A 22,505-nucleotide genomic window follows, 5' to 3' on the forward strand; every position below is an offset into this window, starting at 1 on the left:
GTATATGTTTTTACTAATTACAAAAGTTCACATGTATGCCTTCGTTGTCTACCCTCACACGTTCTGCATCTTCAGCATTTGGCTACACATGAGGTGCAGTTGAGTGGTGCTGCTAGGCTCTGTTAGTTGCAAATATTTAAGGTTGTTTTTTTTTTTTACTGTAGAAATCAATTTCTGATGACTCCTGGAATCAGAAATTTAGGACTTCTGGTCCTTTCTGCAGCCTGAAGGCTGGGACTGTGCCAAGGTTTGGATCAGAAACCTGATTATTGCTCATGACAGCTGAGTTATGTAGAATTTCAGCCACTCTTGGCTAGTTGCAAAGCTGAAAAATCTTAAATATTTTTTAAAAAAATATTTGACTCTAAACCAAGTGTTTCTTGAAGGTTGGAAAGGAAAATGGGCACTGGTGGCAACTGACGTGCGGTAGGCACTTTAACGAGAAGCAAACCAGCTACTCAAAATTCCCCCAGCGTCACAGAATTGAAGGGACAGAGTGTGAATAAAGATAGCAGTGCTACTCACTAGTCACTATGTCGACAATGAGCTACACAACAAATGAGCTATACAACACGTGGGTGGGGATGGGAGAGAGAACTGGGAGAGAGCAAGGGAAGAGGTGACATTGTCCTAAAGGAATGTACTGGTTTCCTGACTCATGCAACTGTAATGGCTCTGTATATCACTTCTACAATAGCAGTCATTTAAAGTGAATTGTTTAAATGCCCCCATTATATGGAGGACAGATAGTGATCTAGAGCCTTCCTTTGTCCTGCTGGATGGAGCTGATTATGAAATACATCCACTGGTTTGAAAACAAGCCAAAGGAATCTTTCCAAATTTGAGACTATGTCAGAGGAGAGCAAATAGTCCCCTTAGAGTGGTGTATGGGCTCCTGAATGGTGTGTTTTCCCTATGAGCCTCTATGATGCATAGCGGAGCACAGCTGCTCTCACCCCAGTCTCTTCTCTCTAGAGTTCTGGGTCCCTCAAAATGCGGCTTCCAGCTCTGTGTATAAGCAATGGAGGTCATGTTTCCTTAGAAGGCAAGAGACCTTCTATGTCAGGTACACTAGGACAGTTTGGTAACCAAATGAATGTTTTATGTGTTTAATGACAGTAAAGTACATTTTTTTCCCTAGTGTTTTCTCTAGGATAATTTGAGGTCAACTCATTTTTTTCTTGGGTCTCCAAACCTTTGTAATGTATCGGTTTGGGATTAAACTTATTGTGTGCCTTTTATCTTAATGCTACAGAGACATAACTCAGCTAAGAAGATAGGTATACACAGGCGTAGCTCCATAGAACTGGCAGGTGGGGGCGGTCAGGAAGAAAGAGAAATGGAGAGCTTTTCAGTAGCTAGCTATTGACAGTGTTTCTCTCCTCACAGACACTCAGCACAGGCTCCCTCTAGATATGTGGGACCAACGCATTCTAGCCCATCCGTGACCACCTGGTACATTTACAGTCCTGCTCACCATAGCCTTCATAGTAGTTAAGGCAGAGTGGAGCCCTGGGCAGATGTAAAGCAAACGCCATCCAAAAGCCCCTAGATTGTCTCATGTCAGCCGTGTGAGGACTGGGGAAGCTTGAGGCCCCTTCAGAAAACCTCACCAGGATTGGAAACAGCATGCAGGCCATGTGACTCATCTAAGCCTTAATGTCCTTGGCCAAGGGCATGGCTTGTGGCACAGCACAAGCTACAAGTGGAAGGATGACAGTTCTGAGTAGAAGAGCATTTAAAAAGTGAGCTAGTGACAGTCACAACCGTGTGCTGGGACATGGCCTGGTTATGATGGGCTCTTGGTCAGGATGTCCTGTTATTCTATCCATTCAGTGGCTTTTCTGAGACCACTCACTACTCTGAGTAACATGGATGGGACATACCTCAAATCCTTGGCTTCTCTGTCTCTATTTCTAGGAAGCTGAGACTGTTATCCTGGGTAGCTCAGCCAGGGCCTGAGGCTCTGGTGCACACTCTGAGCTGAGTGAGCTGGCTTCAAGGGGTGAAACACCCCATCCTCCATGTTATTGGTCTTCTAGGAGCAAGGAATCTATAAAGTTAAATACTACAATGATACATGGTTACAGTGAATAATTGGGTATCTTATGATGCCATTTCCCTTTATTCCATTGTAGAACTTAACATCCTTTACATTTCTGGGATGAATGAAGATGGCAGGGCAAGGTGTCCCTACAGCCCTACATGTAGCTGTACATCTGTCATGGTTGGTAAGTCCTACTACTCAGGCTGCTTCACACCTGAAGTCCTTTTTTTCCATGTATTTTATTGTAATTCATAGAAGGGTTACATTATATTCACCAGAAAGAGGGTGCATTACTTCACATCCATTGATACCCTTTCTCATGTCTTGGTTCCCATTTCCCTCCCCCCACCCCTGCCCCTCATCTTGTTTTTCCCCTTCTCTATCCAATTTCAAATAACCAAATACGCATATATCCAATATATCAGATAACAAGGTGAAATACTGTAACAATATGAGATAACCAAGGGACAGCAAAAGAGATGAGAGATAACATAGTACATTAAGGACAACAATCATTCATTATATGGCTTATGTTTCTATATCCTGGAGGTCCTTTCATTTAGCGTCATTCTATATGGCCTTATGTATCTAGGTTTTGTTCTATGGTAAATCTCTGCTAGGAGAGCCCAAGGTTTCTACTGATTATGACAAATGAGGGAAACCATTGAACCTATGATCCTTTGAATCTGGCTTACTTCCCTTAATATGATTTTTTCTAAGTCTTTCCATTTCCTTACAAATGGGGCAATGTCATTCTTTCTGACAGCAGCATAGAATTCCATTCACACCTGAAGTTCTTTTTTTTTTTTTTTTGCCAGTCCTGGGCTTGAGCTCAGGGCCTGAGCACTGTCCTTGGACTTTCTCAAGGCTAGAGCTCTACCACTTGAGCCTCAGCACCACTTATGGCTTTTTTCTATGTATGTGGTACCGAGGAATCGAACCCGGGTCTTCATGCATGCTAGGCAAGCACTTTAACCACTAGGCCAAACTCCCGGCCCCCACACCTGAAGTTCTTATGTGCATGTTCTGACTTGCACTAGATGCTTGGCATCCATCCCAAGTCATGTATTTCCTGCTCATGTCTTAACACCAGCTGTCCTTACAGAAGCTGGATATTCCTCACCACAGACTTCTTAGGAAGAGTTTGGGATAATTGTTCAATTGGATAACAAGCTACCACTCTGGTAGTACACTGCTGGATACCCATTAGTGTTACAAATATTGTTCATAGGTTTCTACTTGGGAGATAAGTGAGCAAGCCATGGAGCTCTATGTTAGCTGTTGTGGTGTCAGGCGTCTGCAGTGATTAAGCCATGCATATCATGGTTACACACTCCTATGCCCAATTTACAATGCTTCTATTTACACTTTTTCAACTTTGTTAAAAAGTTAGTGCAGCATACACTTGTTTAGTCTACACTTTCAGAATAGTATTCAGTGCATTACATCAGATATTCAGCATTTAATTACAAGACAGGCCTTGGGTAAGGGCAATTCTGTCTTCTTACTGGTTTGTGTAAGTATTCTGAGCACATTAACAGAGGTGGGGTGAGCTATGCTGTCTACATGAAAAAGAAGGTAAGCCTAGTACTACTGACTCATGCCTGTAATCCTAGCTATTCAAGAGGCTGAGATCTGAGGATAGCAGTTCAAAGCCAGTCCAGGCAGGAAAGTCTGTGAGAATCTTATCTCCAATAAACAGAAAACTGTAAATGGAGGTATATGCAAAGTGATAGATCATTATCCTTGAGCAAAAAACTAACAGACCACACCCAGTCCTGAGTTCAAGTCCCATGACTGTGACCAAAAAAAAAAAGAGGTGTATTAAATGTGTTGAGTTACACACAGTGTTTTCAATGTAAGATTTCTTTTTATTACACGTAAACTATGATAAATTCAGGAGCATCTGTGCTTGTTTTCATTTTAGTGGATGCAGGATTTCCTACTTACGTTGTGTTCAGTTGCTGCTCTTTAACTTACAACTCAGTATAGATCCTGAAATATCCCTGTCAAAGAAGACACAGATGCAGGGAGCCAAATTAGCATGGAGAGTCTGGAAGGTTTCTTCTTTTCCTGGATTGGGGGAGACTTGATTGAGATGTGAAGAAATCATTCTTGGTACCACAACAGAAGTGCTGATTTGATTCCCTTTCTTTTTCTCCTCTGCAGATGGGAAGCTTTATTCAGGGACAGCAAGTAATTTTTTTGGAAACCAATATGTCATCTCCCGGATTTCTCCCCCATATTTTCTACGGACAGAGAATGACACTGCCTGGCTATATGGTAAAATGCTGTGAATCTAACATGGTAGCTAAGCACCTGGTCATTTCACTTCCACTCAGGTTGACCCAGAAGGCCCCGTCATCCAGCAGCCAGTGGGGTGATAACAGCGTAAAAGCTAAGGGTCCCAGCTGGAATCCAGGGTGTCTTGTGCTCTGTTCACAGGCCTTTCATCTCCCAGCCTGTAAACATTTTGATGGTAAATGGAGAAATATGACTTATCACATTGGGATGTGGCATCATTTTGGTCCAGCCAGATAGGATCAGGATGACTTGAGCTCTGCAGACAGTTCACGTCTAGCTGACATTGGGGTATGAGTGAGAAGAGACCACCTACTGGCTGAGTACTCCTTGAGGGTGGCCAGGGGGACCATGGGGATTCCTATTGATCTAGGAATATCCTGATACATAGGGACAACCAGCTTGTCTCATAGTGGGGAACCTACTTCTGGAAGCTGTGATGTAAGTTATATATTTAGAGCAGTATATGATCTGTCTGCCAGCTGAGATACTCCAATAGGCTTCTGGGGTACTTCTGGGAACTGTCTTGGAGAGCCATCTCTCTAAGGCTGAGGAGGGTGAGACAGACATGGCCAGGTTTGGCACTGTCATCATTCGAGACTCTAAACTTTGTGTGTGACATGGCACAAACACTCTGGATACCTTGGCTGAGAAGCTCCCAGCACCTAAGGCTCCACTGTTTGACTGGGACATCCTTGGGAGGTGGCAGTGACACAGCTCTCAGTACAGGGATGGTCCAGTGTCTAAGACAGCCTGATCCCCTCTCTGCAGAGCCTAACTTCGTCTTTGCTGATGTGATCCAGAAAACTCCAGACAGTCTCAAGGGCAAGGATGACAAGACCTACTTCTTCACGGAATTGCCTGTGGAATATGAGTTTGTTTACAAGTTAAAGATTCCCTGTGTTGCCAGAGTATGCAAGATGAGCCCTTCCCTGTCCACCCTGGATATTTTCCCATGACAGCAGGTCTGGAAATCCTTCCTTTCCTGCTACAACAGTCACTGTTGAGGGGCTAGGAAGATGCCAGAGTACAGTTCTTGGAGGACTGTCCAGGAGGACTCAGGAGCCCATTGGCAGGCAGAGCTCAACTAATTAGTTTGTAGTTTGTAACATTGTTCTCAGACTTTCCCCAAGCTATAGAAGTGGGTGGGGTTTTATTGAATCTCTTCTCCAGAATCTGTGGAGAAATCGCAATCCAATTGTTTGGAGTTCTTTAAAAATCCTACAGCAAACCATGATCTAACAGCTGAAGGTTAAGAAGTAATAATTACAGTGAAAGGTTTGTCAAGATCAATCCTGAAGGATCAACAGAACACACATCAGCAGTAGTTAAGGTTTTTTCATTCCCCCCACCCCCGGCCCTGCGCTACCCTTTGATGTGCTAATCATCCTGGGTCACTCCCCTCACAGAAGCAAAGATTCCGTGTGTGCATTACACAGCTGGCCATTTTAGTTGCAGAACTCACTGTAGGTGGGTCATCTGTATGTAAATCTCTCTCTGCCAAAAACTGTTGGCTGGGCTTGAGGGCTCATGAGCCCAGCTTGGTCCTTCTCTTCTTTTTGTGTTGTGTAACATGTCTCCCCACACTCCAGCCAAATGAGGTGTGTTATGCTGTCTTGTGAAAGTAACGCTAAATAATAGAACTACTTCATTTCTAGTTTCTGTCAAGAAACATACAGTTTCTCTGCAAAGGCTTTTGCACTGCTTTGAGTTATCCTGTCTGCTAGTCAATAAGCATCATGGTTTTTTTTTTTTTCCTATTAAATGTAGTATATGTTGTGTAAAAAGAATAAAGCATTCCATATCAATCTGGCTGCTCACTTACTGTACCCCAAGTGGTAAATGGGTGTTTGAGTACTTCTTGGATGTGCTCTGACCTGGTCCTCACAGCATTTTCTGTGACAGATAAGCTCTGTCTCTCTGGATGTCTTGCACTGACATTGTCCTCTTTCTTCTGTGTAAATTGCATTCAATAAAATGTGCTATTTGATGCTCCTGCGCTCTAGTTTCTATATATCAGGAAGCTTGAACAAAAACAAAAACAATAACAAAAAAGCTCATCTTGCCATTATTTCTTATGCTACTTGGAATCGTATGGTTTTTCCGGCAATGCCTGACTTGCTTTTTGTCTCATGAGATAGCTATCAGATGATTTTTTTTTAGTTTTTTCACTGCTAGACACTTTTCTTATTATGTCTCAAATGCATGATTTTATCTTGTAGATGTCCTCCAAAATTGTGTTCTTATATTATGGACAAGTCATCTCAGGTTTCCATTGTCAGTCTTTTTTGGAGACATTCTGCGCTACACCTGACCTCTCTCCAATGGGCTAGCATGGTAACTACTCATTTTTCTTTCACAGTGCATTGACAGTGAGGCACACGAAACCAAATACAACAGCTCTTTGAATTTACCAAGCAATATCCTGAAGTTCATCAGAGACCACCCTTTAATGGATGATGCAGTAACACCAATAAACAACAAACCTCAATTCATCAAAAAAGACATAAAGTACACCCAGATTGTGGTAGACAGGACCCAGGCTCTGGATAGGAAATTCTACGACATCACGTTTATCAGCACAGGTAGGTGCTGAGGTCTTCAGGCACAGTTCCTCAATGAGAAAAGGAAAGCTCACCTCAAATCCTTTGTAGGTAGACTTGGCTTCTCTCTTGGTGTACAGCTTTTGGTTTGTGACAGGATGGATGGATTTTTTGCTTTCTACGCTTGGAATTCCAAGTCTCTGTAACCATCAGGTTAGGTGGGGCACTTAAAAAACTTTTAAGTTCCTGGCCTGTATGTTCTAAGATACTGTAAAAAAAAATACCTCTTGCCTTACCAGCACAAATTACATGCATTTATCAAGTTTGCATTTCTTAAAGTGCAGATGGTAGGCCTCCCTCATCACTATGTTCTAGAACCAGCATTTCTGAATAAACACAGTAGACTACAGCTATGGCAACTGCTAGAATACTAAGCTCATGCCTGAAGCACTCTAGCTGTGTGCCCTGCTCTCTACAGCCTGGAGTCCCTTTTAAGAGGAATTTGCATTAGAGCCAGTGAAATCCAGAGACCACATCACATACAATCTACCTTCCAATGTCACAGAGTTGACATTGTTGATGAACAATGGTGGGATAACAGTAAGACACGAGAAAATTGAAATAACAAGTTAACTGGAGTTTCTAAGTGGTTATGTGCCAAGGGCTTTCTTTTTAAGCAATGTTGTCCCTTTAGTCTCAGCACCCTTACTGGGTAAGTGATTTGAGGATGCAGAAGGGAGAGTTTGGCTTCTGAGGTCAGTGTTCTTGGTTTGTCCTCTGAGCTGCCTCGCTGACCTGCAGTTTTGACCTTGCAGACAGGGGCACCCTACACAAAGCTGTGAACCTCAAGGATGATGTGTACATGATTGAGGAGACCCAGCTTTTCCAGAACTCTGAGCCAGTCCAAACTCTGCTGTTATCTTCAAAGAAGGTAAAGGGGTTCAGGCAAAAGGATTAGGTGGCCCTCTTCCTTGGAAAATTTGCATGTCTGTGATGTTAGCCTGGCCAGCCTGGGGTGGTTGATAAGGGATCAGATGAGGGACCTGCTTGGCCCCTGTGAGCTGGCCTTTGGAGCAGCACATAAAGCCTTCTCAGGAAAATGGGATCTGACATTTGGAAAAGAGGCAGATGGAAATGGAGAGTTAGTACTTCACTGAGACCTTACGGTAAGTGTGTGAGACTGCAGAGTGTGTAGATGAAATGTCATGCTTTGCAGGGACTCATCCATGCACTAGTTGATAAGCAAAATGACCACACCATGGCACAGAGAGGTTCTAATTCTCACCTTCTGAGTAACAAGGATTACAAGCATGAGACACAGATACATAGTCATAGCTATTCTCGATTTTTAAGGTGAAACAAATGCATCCATGTTGCTGCATGTGCCTTTGGGAGCCTTCTCTCGGACTATTTTCATTAGATGCAACCAACAGACCTAATTTTTTGCAATCTGGGAACTCTTCTAGTGTCATTTGGGTTTCTGGGGTTAACCTGGAGTCAGTGACAGGACAAGCCAGTGTCCTAGAAGTTGGAAGAGTCAGAAGTGCGTGGCTCTGGTTTCACACTGGAGTATGGCAGCTAATTTCTTCCTCACAGACAAAAGAGCCAATACTGACATTCCCTATTGATTTGGTTTACCAGCCTTTTGTTCATTTTTACACAGTCTTAATGGAGGAGTTATTGCTGGACCGAGGCTCTAATGACACAGTGCCCTGTCTGCAAGTGTTCACATTCTGACACAAAGTATGGGACTGGCCAAATAGCACAGCCTTGGGGTTAGGAGGGCAAGCTTGAAGATTTGGTCAGAGGCTACTTTCTCAAGCCAATGAGTAGTCCAACAGCTTGCACCCCAAGGAGAAAAGGTCACAAGGGAATTCTCTGCAAGCCATTAGGCAGGCAGGTGGGGGTATATAAATTCACTGGAGTGCACTCTGTCTTCAATTGTTGGCTTTTCTGTTCTGAGCAGCTGGATTTGTCAAACAGAACTGTCACCTCTTAAGAATAGGAAGAAAGGAGTCCCTGAGTACAAGCTGAGCAGCTCTAATCTAAAACCTCCACATGAAATGTTTTTAGTTCCAATTGATACAACGATGAACAACTCCACACCACAAATTTACCTTCAGGTTTTTATACCAGATACATTTAAAACATGATTTTATTCCATGTTTAGATGCCCATACCTCCCCAAGATGTAGCTCATTATATATATGGAAACATTCTAAAATCTAAACATGCTTAAAATCCAACCACTTCTGGTCCCAAATATCTACATAAGACATTCAACCCATAATTAGTTCTGATACTGTCCACGTTTCCCTAGGGTCTCATTGTCTGAAGATAAGGTGCTCTGACCAAAGCAAGCAGGTTTGGATTCAGCCCAGACTGCCCCAGGCCCACCTGGAATTGAGGTTCCCATATTTATAGCAGCAGGTATTTTCTTCCTGGCTCTGTTTCTTGTAAGAAAGTCAGCAGTGTTAACTTATTGAATCCTCCCTGCAGCCTCAACTTCCCTTGTGTGTTTCTGATAGAGACATCTGCTCGGATCCCGTTCTTACTTCCACATACCTTCTTACATCATGTGCAGCAGTCCAGTCAGGCAGACAGGCATCTCTTCAGCTTGTGATCTTATCATCCCAGTTAGTTCTTTCTTTCTTCCACGTGTGGAAGTCCAGAAGATAGATCACCTCTATGTTCTGTGAGGAAGATGGGTAGCATAGCTGAATTAATGGACTTGTTACAGTGTGCCATCCTCATGTTGAGGTTTGAGTTTGCAACATTTTGCTAGCGGATCATTTGCCTGTTTACAAACTAGAATGGTGGGAAATCTGGGGTTAAGCATGGCAAATGTTGCAAAGAAATAGTCTATGGAAAAAAGGGAACCCTGCTTCCAGCTGCAGAAAGGATTACACTTTACACTCTAGATGTGCTCCTTCCTATCTCATATAGGAAGGAAGCTGTCTCATTGCCTTTTATTGTTTTTACTTTTTTTTTGGTCGGTTGTGGGGCTTGAACTCTGGGCCTGAGCGTTGTCCCTGAGCTCTTCCGCTCAAAATTACTGCCCCACCCTTAAGCCACAGCACCACTTCCAGTTTTCTTGTGGTTAATTGGAGATAAGAGTCTCATGGACTTTTGTGCCTGGGCTGACTTTGAACTGTGATCTTCAGATCTCAGCCCCCAAAATAGCTAGGATTACAGGTGTGAGCCACCAAGCCAGGCCTCATTGCCTGGTTTATAGTGCCTTGATAATGCTCATTCACTCACTACAATGACCGATGGTATGCTAGTAATGGCACGTGAGTTGGTTTGGCTTAAACATAAAGAAACAGCAGAGCTATTCTCCATAGCACCTCTCATACCAGCTACCCAAGAGGCTGAGGCAAACCGGAGGACTCTCCTGAACGGTCTTTTGCTCTTGAACTTTTGCTCACCTTAAAGGTGGTTATTAATGTCCTTCCTGTTTGCATTTTCCCTAAGACCTGGTACGTGAAGACCAGCTGAGTGGAAGCTCCGCTTTTCAGAGGGCGGATCTCTGGTAGTCCTGACCTGGGAACTGAGCCACTGGGATTTCAGCCACAAGGAAGGGAGCATAAGGAGTCTAGGCTGGCTTCAGACATGGCTGCCCAGTAGATAGCTTAAGCCAGGCATTCCCCTCTCAGGTAACAGAAGCCATGTGGAGGTCAAGAGTATGGGATTAGGAAGGAGGGAGAATATGTAGGGTTAGGGATTATCATGACACATGGAGAATGAACTCCAGGAGTATTGGCATAGAGTCATCAGAGAGAGTCCAGCTTTGGAAGGTAAGTCACAGTGGTCACTTGGCCCTTGCCACCTGAGAACTTCATGCCTATGTGGCCTAGCAATATTAACTCGACCGTGACTGATACTTTGAATGGGAAGCGCAGGAGAGGGAAGCAGGCACCGTGCAAGAGTGCAGCCTGTTGACCACACTTAAGGAGGAGAGAGCTAGAGTCAGTCCCCAGGCCAGTGGTGTTAAAGAGTAAGAGGAAGGTTAGAAGGAATCCTGGATGGAATAGAGCTTACTGGTATTGACTGCTTAGACTCCTTGTGTTGATGATAGTGCTAAAAGCTCAAACTGTAACTTCCCTGAGAATCCTAGCTTGGAGAAATCAGGTCTGCAGTCCAAATGATCCGAATCCCTGGGCCTCGTGCCCTGTTCCACTCCAAGTTTGTATCCTGCTATTAAGGAACACTTGGCTTACTCAGCTTGGATTTGGAGAGAGACAGCATGTGGGGATGTCAGATTTCAGATGTGTATGTCCAGTGACCTTCATAGGGCCACTGGCAAGTCATCTATAAGGAATCTGTCAGGAAAGTCCTTGTCAGGAGGTGCTGGCCCCGCCCTATCATGGAGTGGTCCATTCTGCAGTAAGTTCTAGACTAGAGTCCTTTGGCTCTGTAGGCTTGTCCTCTCAACTTTCAGGACCCCTTTTCATGTCTGATACATTGTTAGTGTGCAGGTCCACAGACTCTCTGGAGTGGAGTCATGTCTGGTCCCTTTGCTTTGCTTTCTAAGTTATACTTTTCCTATGTGTCCTGGTGACTCATTCTTTTTCTTTTTGCCAGTCCTGGGCTTGAGCTCAGGGCCTGAGCATTGTCCTTGGACTTTCTCAAGGCTAGAGCTCTACCACTTGAGCCTCAGCACCACTTCCAGCTTTTTTCTATGTATGTGGTACCAAGGAATCGAACCCAGGTCTTCATGCATGCTAGGCAAGCACTTTAACCACTAGGCCAAACTCCCGGCCCCTGGTGACTCATTCTTTTTGCTGTTAGTCACAAATGGAATTTAGTTTGAGATGACTTTTACTTTTTTATTATTCCAAAGATGATTTACAGGGGCTGACAACTTCATATGAATCGAGTGCCATGATGTTATGTATATAACGAGTACATTTCTTTTGGACAGTGTTACCCCTTCATTCTCTCCCAGATTTTCCCTCCCATCCCCACCCACAATTTGTATAATTCATTTTTAGTACAGTGTCTATTGAATACCATTGTTGCGTTTTGTTTATCCTTTATCCCTCCATTTCTTCGACATCCTTACCACCCATAAAGATGGAAAAACCAAGAAACAAAACAAAAAAGGAAAAAACCCCACCTTTTTCCGTTTTCTAAAATTCACTTTGGTCAATATTATTTTATATGGTTAAAGACACAGAGGCCTCTGGCCTAGGACATTCCAGTCTATGAAGGAAATAGATTCAGGACACTATAGAATTCAGGGCTCTTCATCAAGATAGAAACATGACAGCCTACTGTTGCTTGTGGACATGGTGGAGTAGTCTGGCTAGCACAGGAAGCAGAGAGGGGAAGAGGAGGGACCAGGAAGATGGATCCAGGCTGTGTTGATGTTGGTTCCATATTAAGTCACTGCTGCCACCCTGTGGCTATCCTTCCTCTGTGAAGTGGCAGATAGTGTAGCTGTATGCCAGGCTGTGCTGGGTGGAAGAGGTGCTCTCAGAAGGAACAGAGCCCTGCCTCCTGCTGGGATTCTAGGCCTGCCTGATACAGGAAGGAAGGATGGGAGCTGCAGTGTCAGGCCTTGTACACTACCTTCCTGGGCCCATGATCTACTCTTATAATGACTCTGATACTGATACTGCTTAGCATTCAGTAAAGCACAGTTGAGCATCCCTTTTTGGGAAAAGGCAGAAGATCGATAGGTACCACTTAGGGCAGGTATGGTCCTACCCGAAGGCACTAACTCCTTCATGGCTTGAACTTGCCTGTAAGTGAATGTTCATGTGCTCACAGCAGCTATTTGTAGGTACAGCACATGTGTTTGCGTTTGTCCAGATGTACACCAGTATGCCTGAGCAGGTGTGTGTCACATCTGCAGCACTCTGGTCTTTATTCATTGCCATTATAGGAGCTGAGAAGCCAAGATCTTGGGGAAATAAGCTCAGTTTTTTGCATCCTTCAGCCACAAATAGTAAAGTGGAAAGCAGTGGGCTACTCCCCTTTACCTGCATCCCAACAGCCTGTGTCAGGCAGTCTGTTAAGTTTGCCCTCTGATGTGGATTGACTGTGTTGTGATGGAGGAAGATACTAAATAAGCCTTATGGCTCCAGAAGTGTCCTCTGTCTATGTCCCTGAGCCTCCTTCTTCTTAGGAAATGGCAATAGAGATGACCAAGGAGAGCTGAGGGGATATTGAGAAGCTGGAGTGGCACATTGCTTTCTGTCTGATGCATCACCTTGCTTTTCTTTTTTTTTCTTCCTTTGTTTCTTCTGCAGGCCATAGGGAATCACGAGTGACTTTGGATAGCCAGGCAGAAAGAGAGTGGGCACTTCTCAACTGACTAACGAGTGGGTGTGGGTTCTTGGGGACCTTGTTGCTGGTCAGCTCCAAACAGATGTGCCAGGCCTGTGGCTGTGAGCAGCACTCCTGCTGACACGCCTCCTCTCGTAGCTCCCCGCTGTCCACGCCCCTGCCTTGTTGAAGGCCCATCACAGTTGAAGATGTACGGTTCCATGAGGGCACTGCTCACAGCCCTGATCCTGGTGTGTGCCACTGCTGTGGCATTTTCACCCATACCACGGATTACCTGGGAGCATGGAGGTGAGGACCATGACCGTGAAAATGCTGGTGGCCTGGGGTTTGGGAGGTGCAGACACTGCAGAGATGGGTGGACACGATGCATTTGACCTGTCAGTTTCTTTCCACTTGGAGTTTCTCTTTGTGATCAGCTTGTCCGAGCAGCTGTTCATACAGTTGCTTTGGTGACTGGAAACATTCCCTAAGATTTTCTGAGACCCTACTTTGCTTTCTGAATTGGGCATCCCTGAAGGTAAACTTCAGACCTAGTAATCTTTACTGGCTGAGGCACTGCCCACCCAATACCGGTGCTTATTTCATGCATGCAGTAAACTTACTTTGTGCCTGTGTTTCCAACTTGAGGATCTCAGATGTGGTTATTTTCTCACCTGGAATCTGTGTCGTGGCCCTTGGGTCTTTGGCTCAGGAGCCAGAGAAAATATAGATGTTGAGCAAGGGGCTGATACTAGGCGGGGCCCAGAGGACCCAGAATCTGAATGTTATGTGCAGCTCCTACAGTGGCACATTAAGAGTAATGAGATTTAGTCCCAGATTTTCTTGTTGTGTGCTGTTTTATATTTTCTTAGGTCATTGAGTATCTTTAGTCTGCTGACCATTCTGAGCAATGTTGGTATTTTAGTGAAATGCAATTCATGCTCTTAAGGGCATGAATTACAGAACCAATTAATTATAGAACAAATAATTGGGCTATAAAATCCAATATGAAGCAAGTCTTAGCTTTGGAGAACAGACATTTGGGCTTCCCGTGTAACACACTAGTCATAAGTGACACTGCAGACAGAGGGAACAATACATTTGAGAAAAACTTGACATGCTTCCTGAACAACTGATTTTTTTCAACCTAATACACAGTTGGGTTATAAATACATGGATACCAAGATAAAAAGACTTTCAGATTGATGACAAGACAGAAGGAGAGATGAAATGATTTTTAAAAAATTATTCACCAGGGCATGGTAGCATATACTTATAATTTTAGCTATTGGAAGGTAGAGACAGGAAAATTACAAGCAGTCACTTTGCATCATAACGATGAAACTTGGCACTCATGTGAGAATTAAATTTCACAAACATATCTTTTTTTCATATATCTTTTGTTGTAATTAATAGAAGGGTTACATAATATTTGCCAGATAGATGGTGCATTAATTCCCATACATTGATACCCTTTCACATGTCTTGGTCCCCCATTTCCCTCCCCCTCACCCCTACCCCTCATCTTGTTTTTCCCCGTTCCCTATCCAATTTCAAATAACCAAATACAAAATGTATCTTAAAACAAACTAAATTATTATTGTCTTTCTAGACCTAATCTCTGGTTAATTGAGACACATAAATGAGATGGACAGGCAGATACATGTCTGACCTAGAATCACCTTGGAAACCACTGCACAGATTGCTTGACAAGAAGGGTGGTCAGGTGCACAGCCTTGAATCTCACACACACCAGCCTCAGAGCCTGGTTGAGAGGTGATGTTCACTCATGTTTGGTAGCTGCGATTCAGGACTTTTCTGGAGGCCTCCTGTGTCCCCAACCTATATAATCTACACTTCACACTCTCTGTACCAAGTAAGGTTCTCAGGATCTGTCCAAGCTTGCAAATGACTTTGTGGCTCTGTCTTCTCTTCCTGCCTCTGACGTATTTCCCCTTACATCCTACAGAGGTAGAGCTTGTGAAGTTTCATGAGCCAGGCATCTATAATTACTCAGTCCTGCTATTAAGCGAGGACCAGAGAACGCTGTATGTGGGCGCCCGTGAGGCCATTTTCGCAGTGAGTGCACTGAACATCTCTGAGAAAGAGCATGAGGTAGGTCGTTAGCCCCATTCCCCAAGTGCTGAGCAGTCCTGCTGCAGTATGAAACCTTTCTCAAGAGAACCCCGTTCCTTCCTTCCCCGTCTATATGCAACATCAACTTTGGATGCCTACAGGAAACTCACGAAGCCCCTTAAGCCAGATGCGCATGTGCGCGTGCGTGCGTGCGTGCGTGCGTGCGTGTGTGTGTGTGTGTGTGTGTGCACATGCAAATGTGTATGTGCATTTGCTGACATTGTGACTTGACCTCAGGACCTGGGGTGCTGTCCCTTGGCTTCTCTGTGTAAAGCTGCCACTCTGCCATTTGAACTGTAACTCCACTTCTGGGTTTTGCTGGTTAGTTGGAAATAAATCTTGTGGATTTTCCTACACTTGAACTTGGATTCTTAGATCTCAACCTCCTGATTAGCTAGGAATGAGTCACCAGTGCCAGTATGCTGGGCATGTGCTCACCGTTGAGCTATGCTGCCTCTGCCATCTACTATTTGATAAGGGCATCAGTAATGAAGTAAACTGGAAATGAACTGTGCACTTTAACCTACTTTTTAATCTTTCATTTGTTCCTCCCTCACAGGTGGACTGGAAGGTGTCAGAAGAGACAAGAGCAAAATGAGTAGCAAATGGAAAATCAAAAGAGGTAAGTGTTTTTGTCAGTTACAAAACTTACATGCATTCCTTGGTTGCCTACTCTCATGAATGCTGAAGGTGGCTGGACATGGAATGGGGTTCAGGGGTCCTAATACATTTTTAGGTAACACAGAGCCTCCAGGAGCTCATTTCTTTCTTCTGATGGTAAGGGGAGGACATTCTTACAGTAGCTGCCAGGCATAGGGAGCACTCTAGTAATGCTTCCTACTTCATATGAATCAGATTTATCCTAATTCCTAAGTCAGGGCTTTCTAAGGATATAGGAATGCTGGGAAGGAGCCCTTAGGTTCCTCAGCATGGTGACTTTCAGGGAGCACTTGTAGTATCCCTTCCCTCAGAAGCATTGCTATTCACTGAGCCACTGTACTTCCAACCCCTCTGCTCCACAGACATACAGGTTCTCAGATGCCATTCCTTATGATTGCACTCGTGACATAAGGTACAGCTCATGTCAGCAGTGGTTGGCTAATCACAAAACAACTATTTGTATACACCTCTTTGCAAAATTTTTTTTCTAAACTTTTTCAGGATAGTGATAGTATTTTTACAAAAACATTAGTCTCTTAACAGGGTTCCTGAGAAAATTAAAGGACAAGAGGCACTCTAATGAAAAAAAGAACATATTTCAGGGTCTTTACAAGTGGAGTGAGGCCAAATACGGGTGGCTAGCATCTGTATCCTCGCTATTCAGTGGACTGAGATTTAATGATTTTGGCTTGAAGCCAGCCCAAAAGACTTGAGAGACTCTTATCAAAATCTTGAAGTGGACATGTGGTTCAATTGCAGAATACTAGTATTAAAGAACAACAGCAACAAAAAAGCTAAACCAGAACATGAAGCCCTGAATTCAAGCCCCAGTACTGCCCCTAGTAAAGTAAATAAATAAAAATAGAATGGTACACACTGGTACTGCCTATTCTGTGTGGATGTGAATTACATCTCACCAGTCTGAAAAGGGTTGCAGTCATAGAAACTCTCCTGATCTGAGGTTATTTCAGACTTTCACAATATGACTCAAATACTGTTTATTCTCAAACAGTGAGTAGGTTCCTGAATCATACCTTCATTTTTCTGCTGGGGCCTTTATGATCTACAACTATGACACCCCGTCACATCTGGCCTATTTCTTGTTGTTCTGGGTATAAGCAGTGCCTCTGGAAGGGAAAGGCATTTTCTATGCAGTGCATACTGATTTGGCAACAAAAACAAGATGAGGGGTGGGGGTTGGGGGGAGGGAAATGGGGACCAAGACATGTGAAAGGGTATCAATGTATGTGAATTAATGCACCTTCTATCTGGCAAATATCATGTAACCCTTCTATTAATTACAATAAAAATATATGAAAAAGTAATGATCTCTGTTTATGAGAGCAAATATATTTTTTCCTTTGTAGTTTTCCCAGTGCATCTTGGGGTCAAGTTGTTGCTGTTTGATCACCAAGTCTTCACTAAGTAGCACTTAGGATGCAGACTGAAGTTGTGTTCCTGTTATGTGAAAACCTTGTGGACATAACAGAGATAAAATTATGCAGCACAGCTGAAGATTTAGGTATACAGAGGCTGGGATGGGATAGTAGACCCTGTTCTGTGAGAATAAGCAAGCTGTTGTGTAAAGAGGTCAGAAAGGGAAGCAGGCAGCTGAGTGAGACTTCACAATGTGGACTTAGAACTGCCTTGATAGCTGGTTTTTGATGGTGTTTCTCTCCACCCAGAAGGAATGCCTCAACTACATCCGGGTGCTACAGCCCCTCGGTGCCAGCTCTCTCTATGTGTGTGGCACCAATGCATTCAAGCCAATCTGTGACCACTTGGTAAGTCCACAGACTCTCTCCATTATCAGTCTTGCTCACAGAAGGCTAAGCAATGGCTAAAAGAAAACAGAGTCCTGTGAAGACTAAGACTTTCTCCAATCATCCATGTGAGGACTGGGGCTGCTTGTAACCAGAAAACCTTGCATAAGAGGTGGCTGAGATGTCTCTGGCATAGAATGTGTCTTGAAGCACAACTCAGAACCATGTGGCCCCTCTGAGCCTTGGTGTCCTGGCAAAGGGCATGGCTTGAAGCAGGGCTCAGTACACCAGGATCCTTGGTGCCAATTGAGGGACATTCTACGAAGTATGCTGCTGACAGATGTACTCTTGTGCTGTGATCTGTGTGGTCTGACTGTGGTGAGCATAGGGTTACATGAAAAGAAGATCTGCTCTTGGGTAGTGTGTTTTCTTGATTGGTACATTGACAGGCCTTAGGATGTCACCATTCATTGTTGTCTAACCCACTGAGTGGCCTTCCTAAGTACCCCTGATTGGTAGGGGAAGTGGGGTACCTTTCATCCTTCCCAGAGTCACATCCTTGACTACTCTAAATGGCATCCAGTACTTCCTGTTCTCTGCAGGTAAGGAGAGGCCTTTTCCCCCCGCAACCATTAGAAAGAAGGAGAAGGTTATTTAGACTGTTGCCTCTAATCTTTTTAAGACAGATTGTTTTTTTTAATTAAAGTAATCCACAGAAGCAATTCGTTAATAATCACCAACGGAAGAAGAAAGGGTATGTGAAGACTGGAAATGAAACACATTTTCTAGTCAACAACCTTGGATTTATTAAGTACCCTGCAGATGTGAAACATGTTATACAATATCCCTTAATATGTTGGGGATAATTCCAAGGCCCCTGGTGGATGCTTGAAATCTCAGAGAGTAGCAGACCCCACACAATGTACCTGATGACCAAGACAGCTAAGTAGCCAGAAGCAATAGCACAGGTACAATCAACAAAGGGTTTATTTATGTCCAGTACAGAGTAGAGCAGGATATAGGATATCAACATACTACTCAGAACCTTCTTCATTTGGCTGCAGATGACTGAAACCATTCAAAAGGGAACCATGGTTGGGAAAAGACGTGTAAAGCTTGTTTGCTATAACCCTTAATTAGTTGGAGTTTTTAATAAACATATCCTGCACTGTAGCTCAGAGGTATAGCACTTGCCTACTCTGCAAGAGACTCTGGGTTTCTGCAAAACAACGAAACAAAGAAGCAGCCCAACCCTGGGTCAAAGAATAAAATGGTAAACCAGATACTGGTGGCTCATGCCTATGATCCTAGCTACTCAGGAGGCTGGGTTATGAGGATCCCGGTTCAAAGCCAGCCTCGGTAGGAAAGTCTGTGAGCCTCTCATCTCTAATCACCAGAACTGGAAGTGGAGCTGTGGCTTAAAGTGATAGCACTCAAGCCTTGAATGAAAGAGCTTAGGGACAGAGCCTAGGCTGAGTTCAAGCCCCACAGAAGGAAAAAGAAAAAAAGAAAAGAAAAATCATGGGTAAGTATGGACTCATTACAAATTCACTGAGGTAGCTAGGCTTCGAGGTTCATTGCTAGATGTTGTGGTCAATGCCTGTGATCACAGCATCCAGGAAAATGGGACAGCATTCAGGAGACTGTAGCATAGTGAGCTCTAGGTCAGCATGGGCTACATAAGGAAATCCTGTCTCAAACAACAACAACCAAAAAAGAAATTCACATAGGAAAACTGGGGCTTATGGTGAAATCCATAGTGTAGATCTACTTGGCTGTGTGTACCCTCTGATGCCAGCATCTAGAGTTAATATGCAGTAGGGAGATGTTTGTAAGATATGAAGACCTTTATTCCTTGAAGACTGACACTTCTTTTTGTTTATATTCAAGAATAATAAAATGACATTTACTAGAAACATTTGGTAAAGCATTTTTAAGGAAGAATATGCCTCATTCATCATTTGTGACCATGTTTGCCAGTTTATCCCTGTCATTTCATTTTCTTGAGAGTGTTCTGGTTCTTTCTGTAGTTGGATTTGTCTGCTTCATTCCTTACCCAGCTTTGGGTTTCCTGTTGGGTAAAGAGATTATCCCAGGATTGAAGTTGTGGCTTGCACTTTCTTTAAGTGGGGCTTGAATTTACTTCGGGTTTTGAGTCCACAGATCTACTTGGCAGATGCCTCAGTGGGTAGAGGGAGGGATCCTGCTTTTGTATTTGTTTTAATTTTGTGTTGCCGGTTTGATAATACTATGGCCTTCCTGGTGTTTATTTTATACACGGCTGTAGTCACCTGCTGTGCATTTCTTGTCTTTGATTCTCCCTGGCCTCCTAACAACCCTGGAGCCAACAGCATCTCTCCATTTTCCAGATGAGGAGTCTGAGTGTCTGAGATCATGTGTAGCTTGATCAAGGCCAGAGACTTGGTGTGCAGACTGAGCTGTGTAACAGAGCATGGCCCCAAGATCACGACCCATGTGCGCAAGCCTGCTGGTTTAAAGCATTGAAGAACAGTTAAATGATTTTTTTAAGGCACATTATCAGATATCTTATAAGGCTTTTTTCTCTTTTTGCCATTATAGAACTTAGGATCCTTTAAGTTTCAAGGGAAAAGTGAGAATGGCAAAGGAAGATGTCCCTTTGATCCTACGCATAGCTACACATCTGTCATGGTTGGTGAGTCCTGCCATTTAGGTTTCTCTTAGCCTCAGAGGGTATTGTCAGGTTTTGTGATCCCATACAGGACACTCAAGAGCTCTCCTTTCCTTAGTCCTATTTACTCTAGCTTTCTTTTAATATCTTCTGCCCTTACAGAAGAAATATGTCCCTGGGCACAGACTTTTTAGGAAGAGTTTTAAATTCATCCCTTAAAGAAGACCAGTGGCCAATATAGTATCATAGTACATTATATCCATTATTAATACACAGCATTCCGATGTTCCTTTTGGGAAATAACTTTGCTACAAATCCATGTCTTACCAACAATGGTGTCAGAAATGTTCAGCATGAGCCTTGACCCTAAAGGGTACTCACTTCTGTGCCCAACTTATAGTTAGTTACATGGGCAATTTTTCAACTATCTGAAGTTTTGAAAGTGTACCTATACACCATCCAGACTTCGCCTTAGTTCATTGAACTACATCAATATTCATCAGCTAATAAACTAGAGGCTTTATGTGAGACAACCGGGCCTTTATACAAGCTGCTGTAAGTGTTCTGAGCCTGTCGGCAGCAGTTGAGATGACTAAGTTGTCCACATGGAGTAGAAGATGCATTAAATGTGTTTCAACTTAGGATGGTTTTATGGGACTATAAACCATGATAACTTGTGTTCACTGTCATTTTACCAGATGTGGGGGTTCTGCCTTGCCTTGTTAGTGCCTGTTATCTCATAAAATGCAAATCAATGTAACCTCTTCAATAAATGGAGGCCCTAGAAGTCAGGCAACTATCTTTTCTCCTCTGCATAGGGGCTTAATTTGGTTTAAAAGAATCTCTTTTTTGTGCTACAACAGAGGTATTGACCTGATTTCCTTCCCTGTCTTCTCTGTACTCCTGGACTGCTGCAGATGGAGAGCTTTATTCTGGGACACCAAGGAATTTTGGGGGAAGCCAATATACATCTCTCGAACTTATTCCCAGAACCCCCTGCGGACCGAGTATACTATCCCATGGCTGCATGGTAATGTGGTTTGTGTCTCACCTGGTAGATGTGCACCAGATTACTTCCCCTAAACATCCCGAACCTAGAGGATTCTGAGCTCTCTTCTGCCCCTGGGCAGTGAGAACAATGGAGAAAATCAGGGTCACTTCCAGAGTCTAAGGAATCTGATTTAGTTTGTTCTCTAACAGAGAACTGTTTTGAGACTGCTTTTATCTCCCATTCTGAGAATGGATTGGGAATACTCTTGTAAAACTGACACTGTGATGGGAAATATAGAACGTTTGTCCTGTTGGGATGTGGTGTCATTTTAGTATGCCATTAAAGGTACAGCCCCGTGCCCTTTGGGGCCTACTCAGATGGGTCTAGGATGCCTTGCTGTCTCCAGGTAACGCCAGGCTGATGTCTGACTTTGAGATACCAGCAGAAAGAAGTTACTGGCTAGGGTTTTCTTTGACATGTTTGCAAGCATGACCCTGGCATCTTTGAAGCCTCTTGGTCGATGGGTCGATTTATGGCCTGATACCCAGAGATAGATAAGCAGCTTCCTGTCAGAGTGGGCCAGCCAAGAGTCTCAGTCTCAGTGTATCTGCTTCTGGTAGCTAGAGTTAGTTGATTTAGTCACTTGTTTAAATCAAGAGCTGGTATTTTTGGTAACTGAAAGGCTCCATTAGAATTTGGGGCTTGTATAGGGGAGATATGTGTGCTGCAGGACTGCCAAAATGGTAATATCTGAGGCTGAAGAGAATGAGGCAGGCATGGGTTAGCTCAGCACTGTTATGACTCAACCCTAGAGTTTGTTTACTAAGTGTCACACATATGCACACATTCCAGATGTTCTTACAGAGCTGCACCACTGGCTGACCACGACACCACCAGGAGAAGGTAGCAGCACAGCTCTGTGTGCAAAGATAATTCCGTGTCATCTCTTTGCAGAGCCTAGCTTTGTCTATGTGGATGTGATCAAAAAAACCCAAGACAGTCCTGAGAGTGAAGATGACAAGGTCTACTTCTTCTTCACAGAATTATGTGTAGAGTATGATTTTATTTCCAAGTTAAAGATTCCCCGCATTGCCAGAGTGTGTAAGGTGAGACCTGCCCTACCCACGCTGAACTTCCATTT

The 22,505-nt window shown here is 43.7% G+C and overlaps 1 protein-coding gene and 2 long non-coding RNA genes across 3 annotated transcripts in view; all 3 read left to right on the forward strand.

Moving 5' to 3' along the window:
- LOC150065233 (uncharacterized) overlaps positions 1 to 22,505 on the forward strand; it is a 256,479-nt gene that overhangs the window by 161,456 nt on the left and 72,518 nt on the right. The window lies entirely within an intron of this gene.
- On the forward strand, positions 10,242 to 15,898 carry LOC150065238 (semaphorin-4D-like). Its single transcript, XM_090329034.1, has 3 exons — positions 10,242 to 10,688; positions 15,134 to 15,279; positions 15,860 to 15,898. The coding sequence occupies exons 1-3, from the start codon at positions 10,628 to 10,630 to the stop codon at positions 15,896 to 15,898; spliced, it is 246 nt and encodes an 81-aa protein (XP_090185160.1). The 5' UTR covers positions 10,242 to 10,627.
- Positions 17,660 to 21,340, forward strand: LOC150065239 (uncharacterized). Its single transcript, XR_016534927.1, has 3 exons — positions 17,660 to 17,744; positions 20,304 to 20,397; positions 21,291 to 21,340. It is a non-coding gene; the product is annotated as an uncharacterized LOC150065239 (long non-coding RNA).

This window comes from Megascapheus bottae, chromosome 3 (genome assembly GCF_031878675.1).
Source record: "Megascapheus bottae isolate mThoBot1 chromosome 3, mThoBot2.hap1, whole genome shotgun sequence".
Classification (NCBI taxonomy): domain Eukaryota; kingdom Metazoa; phylum Chordata; class Mammalia; order Rodentia; family Geomyidae; genus Megascapheus; species Megascapheus bottae.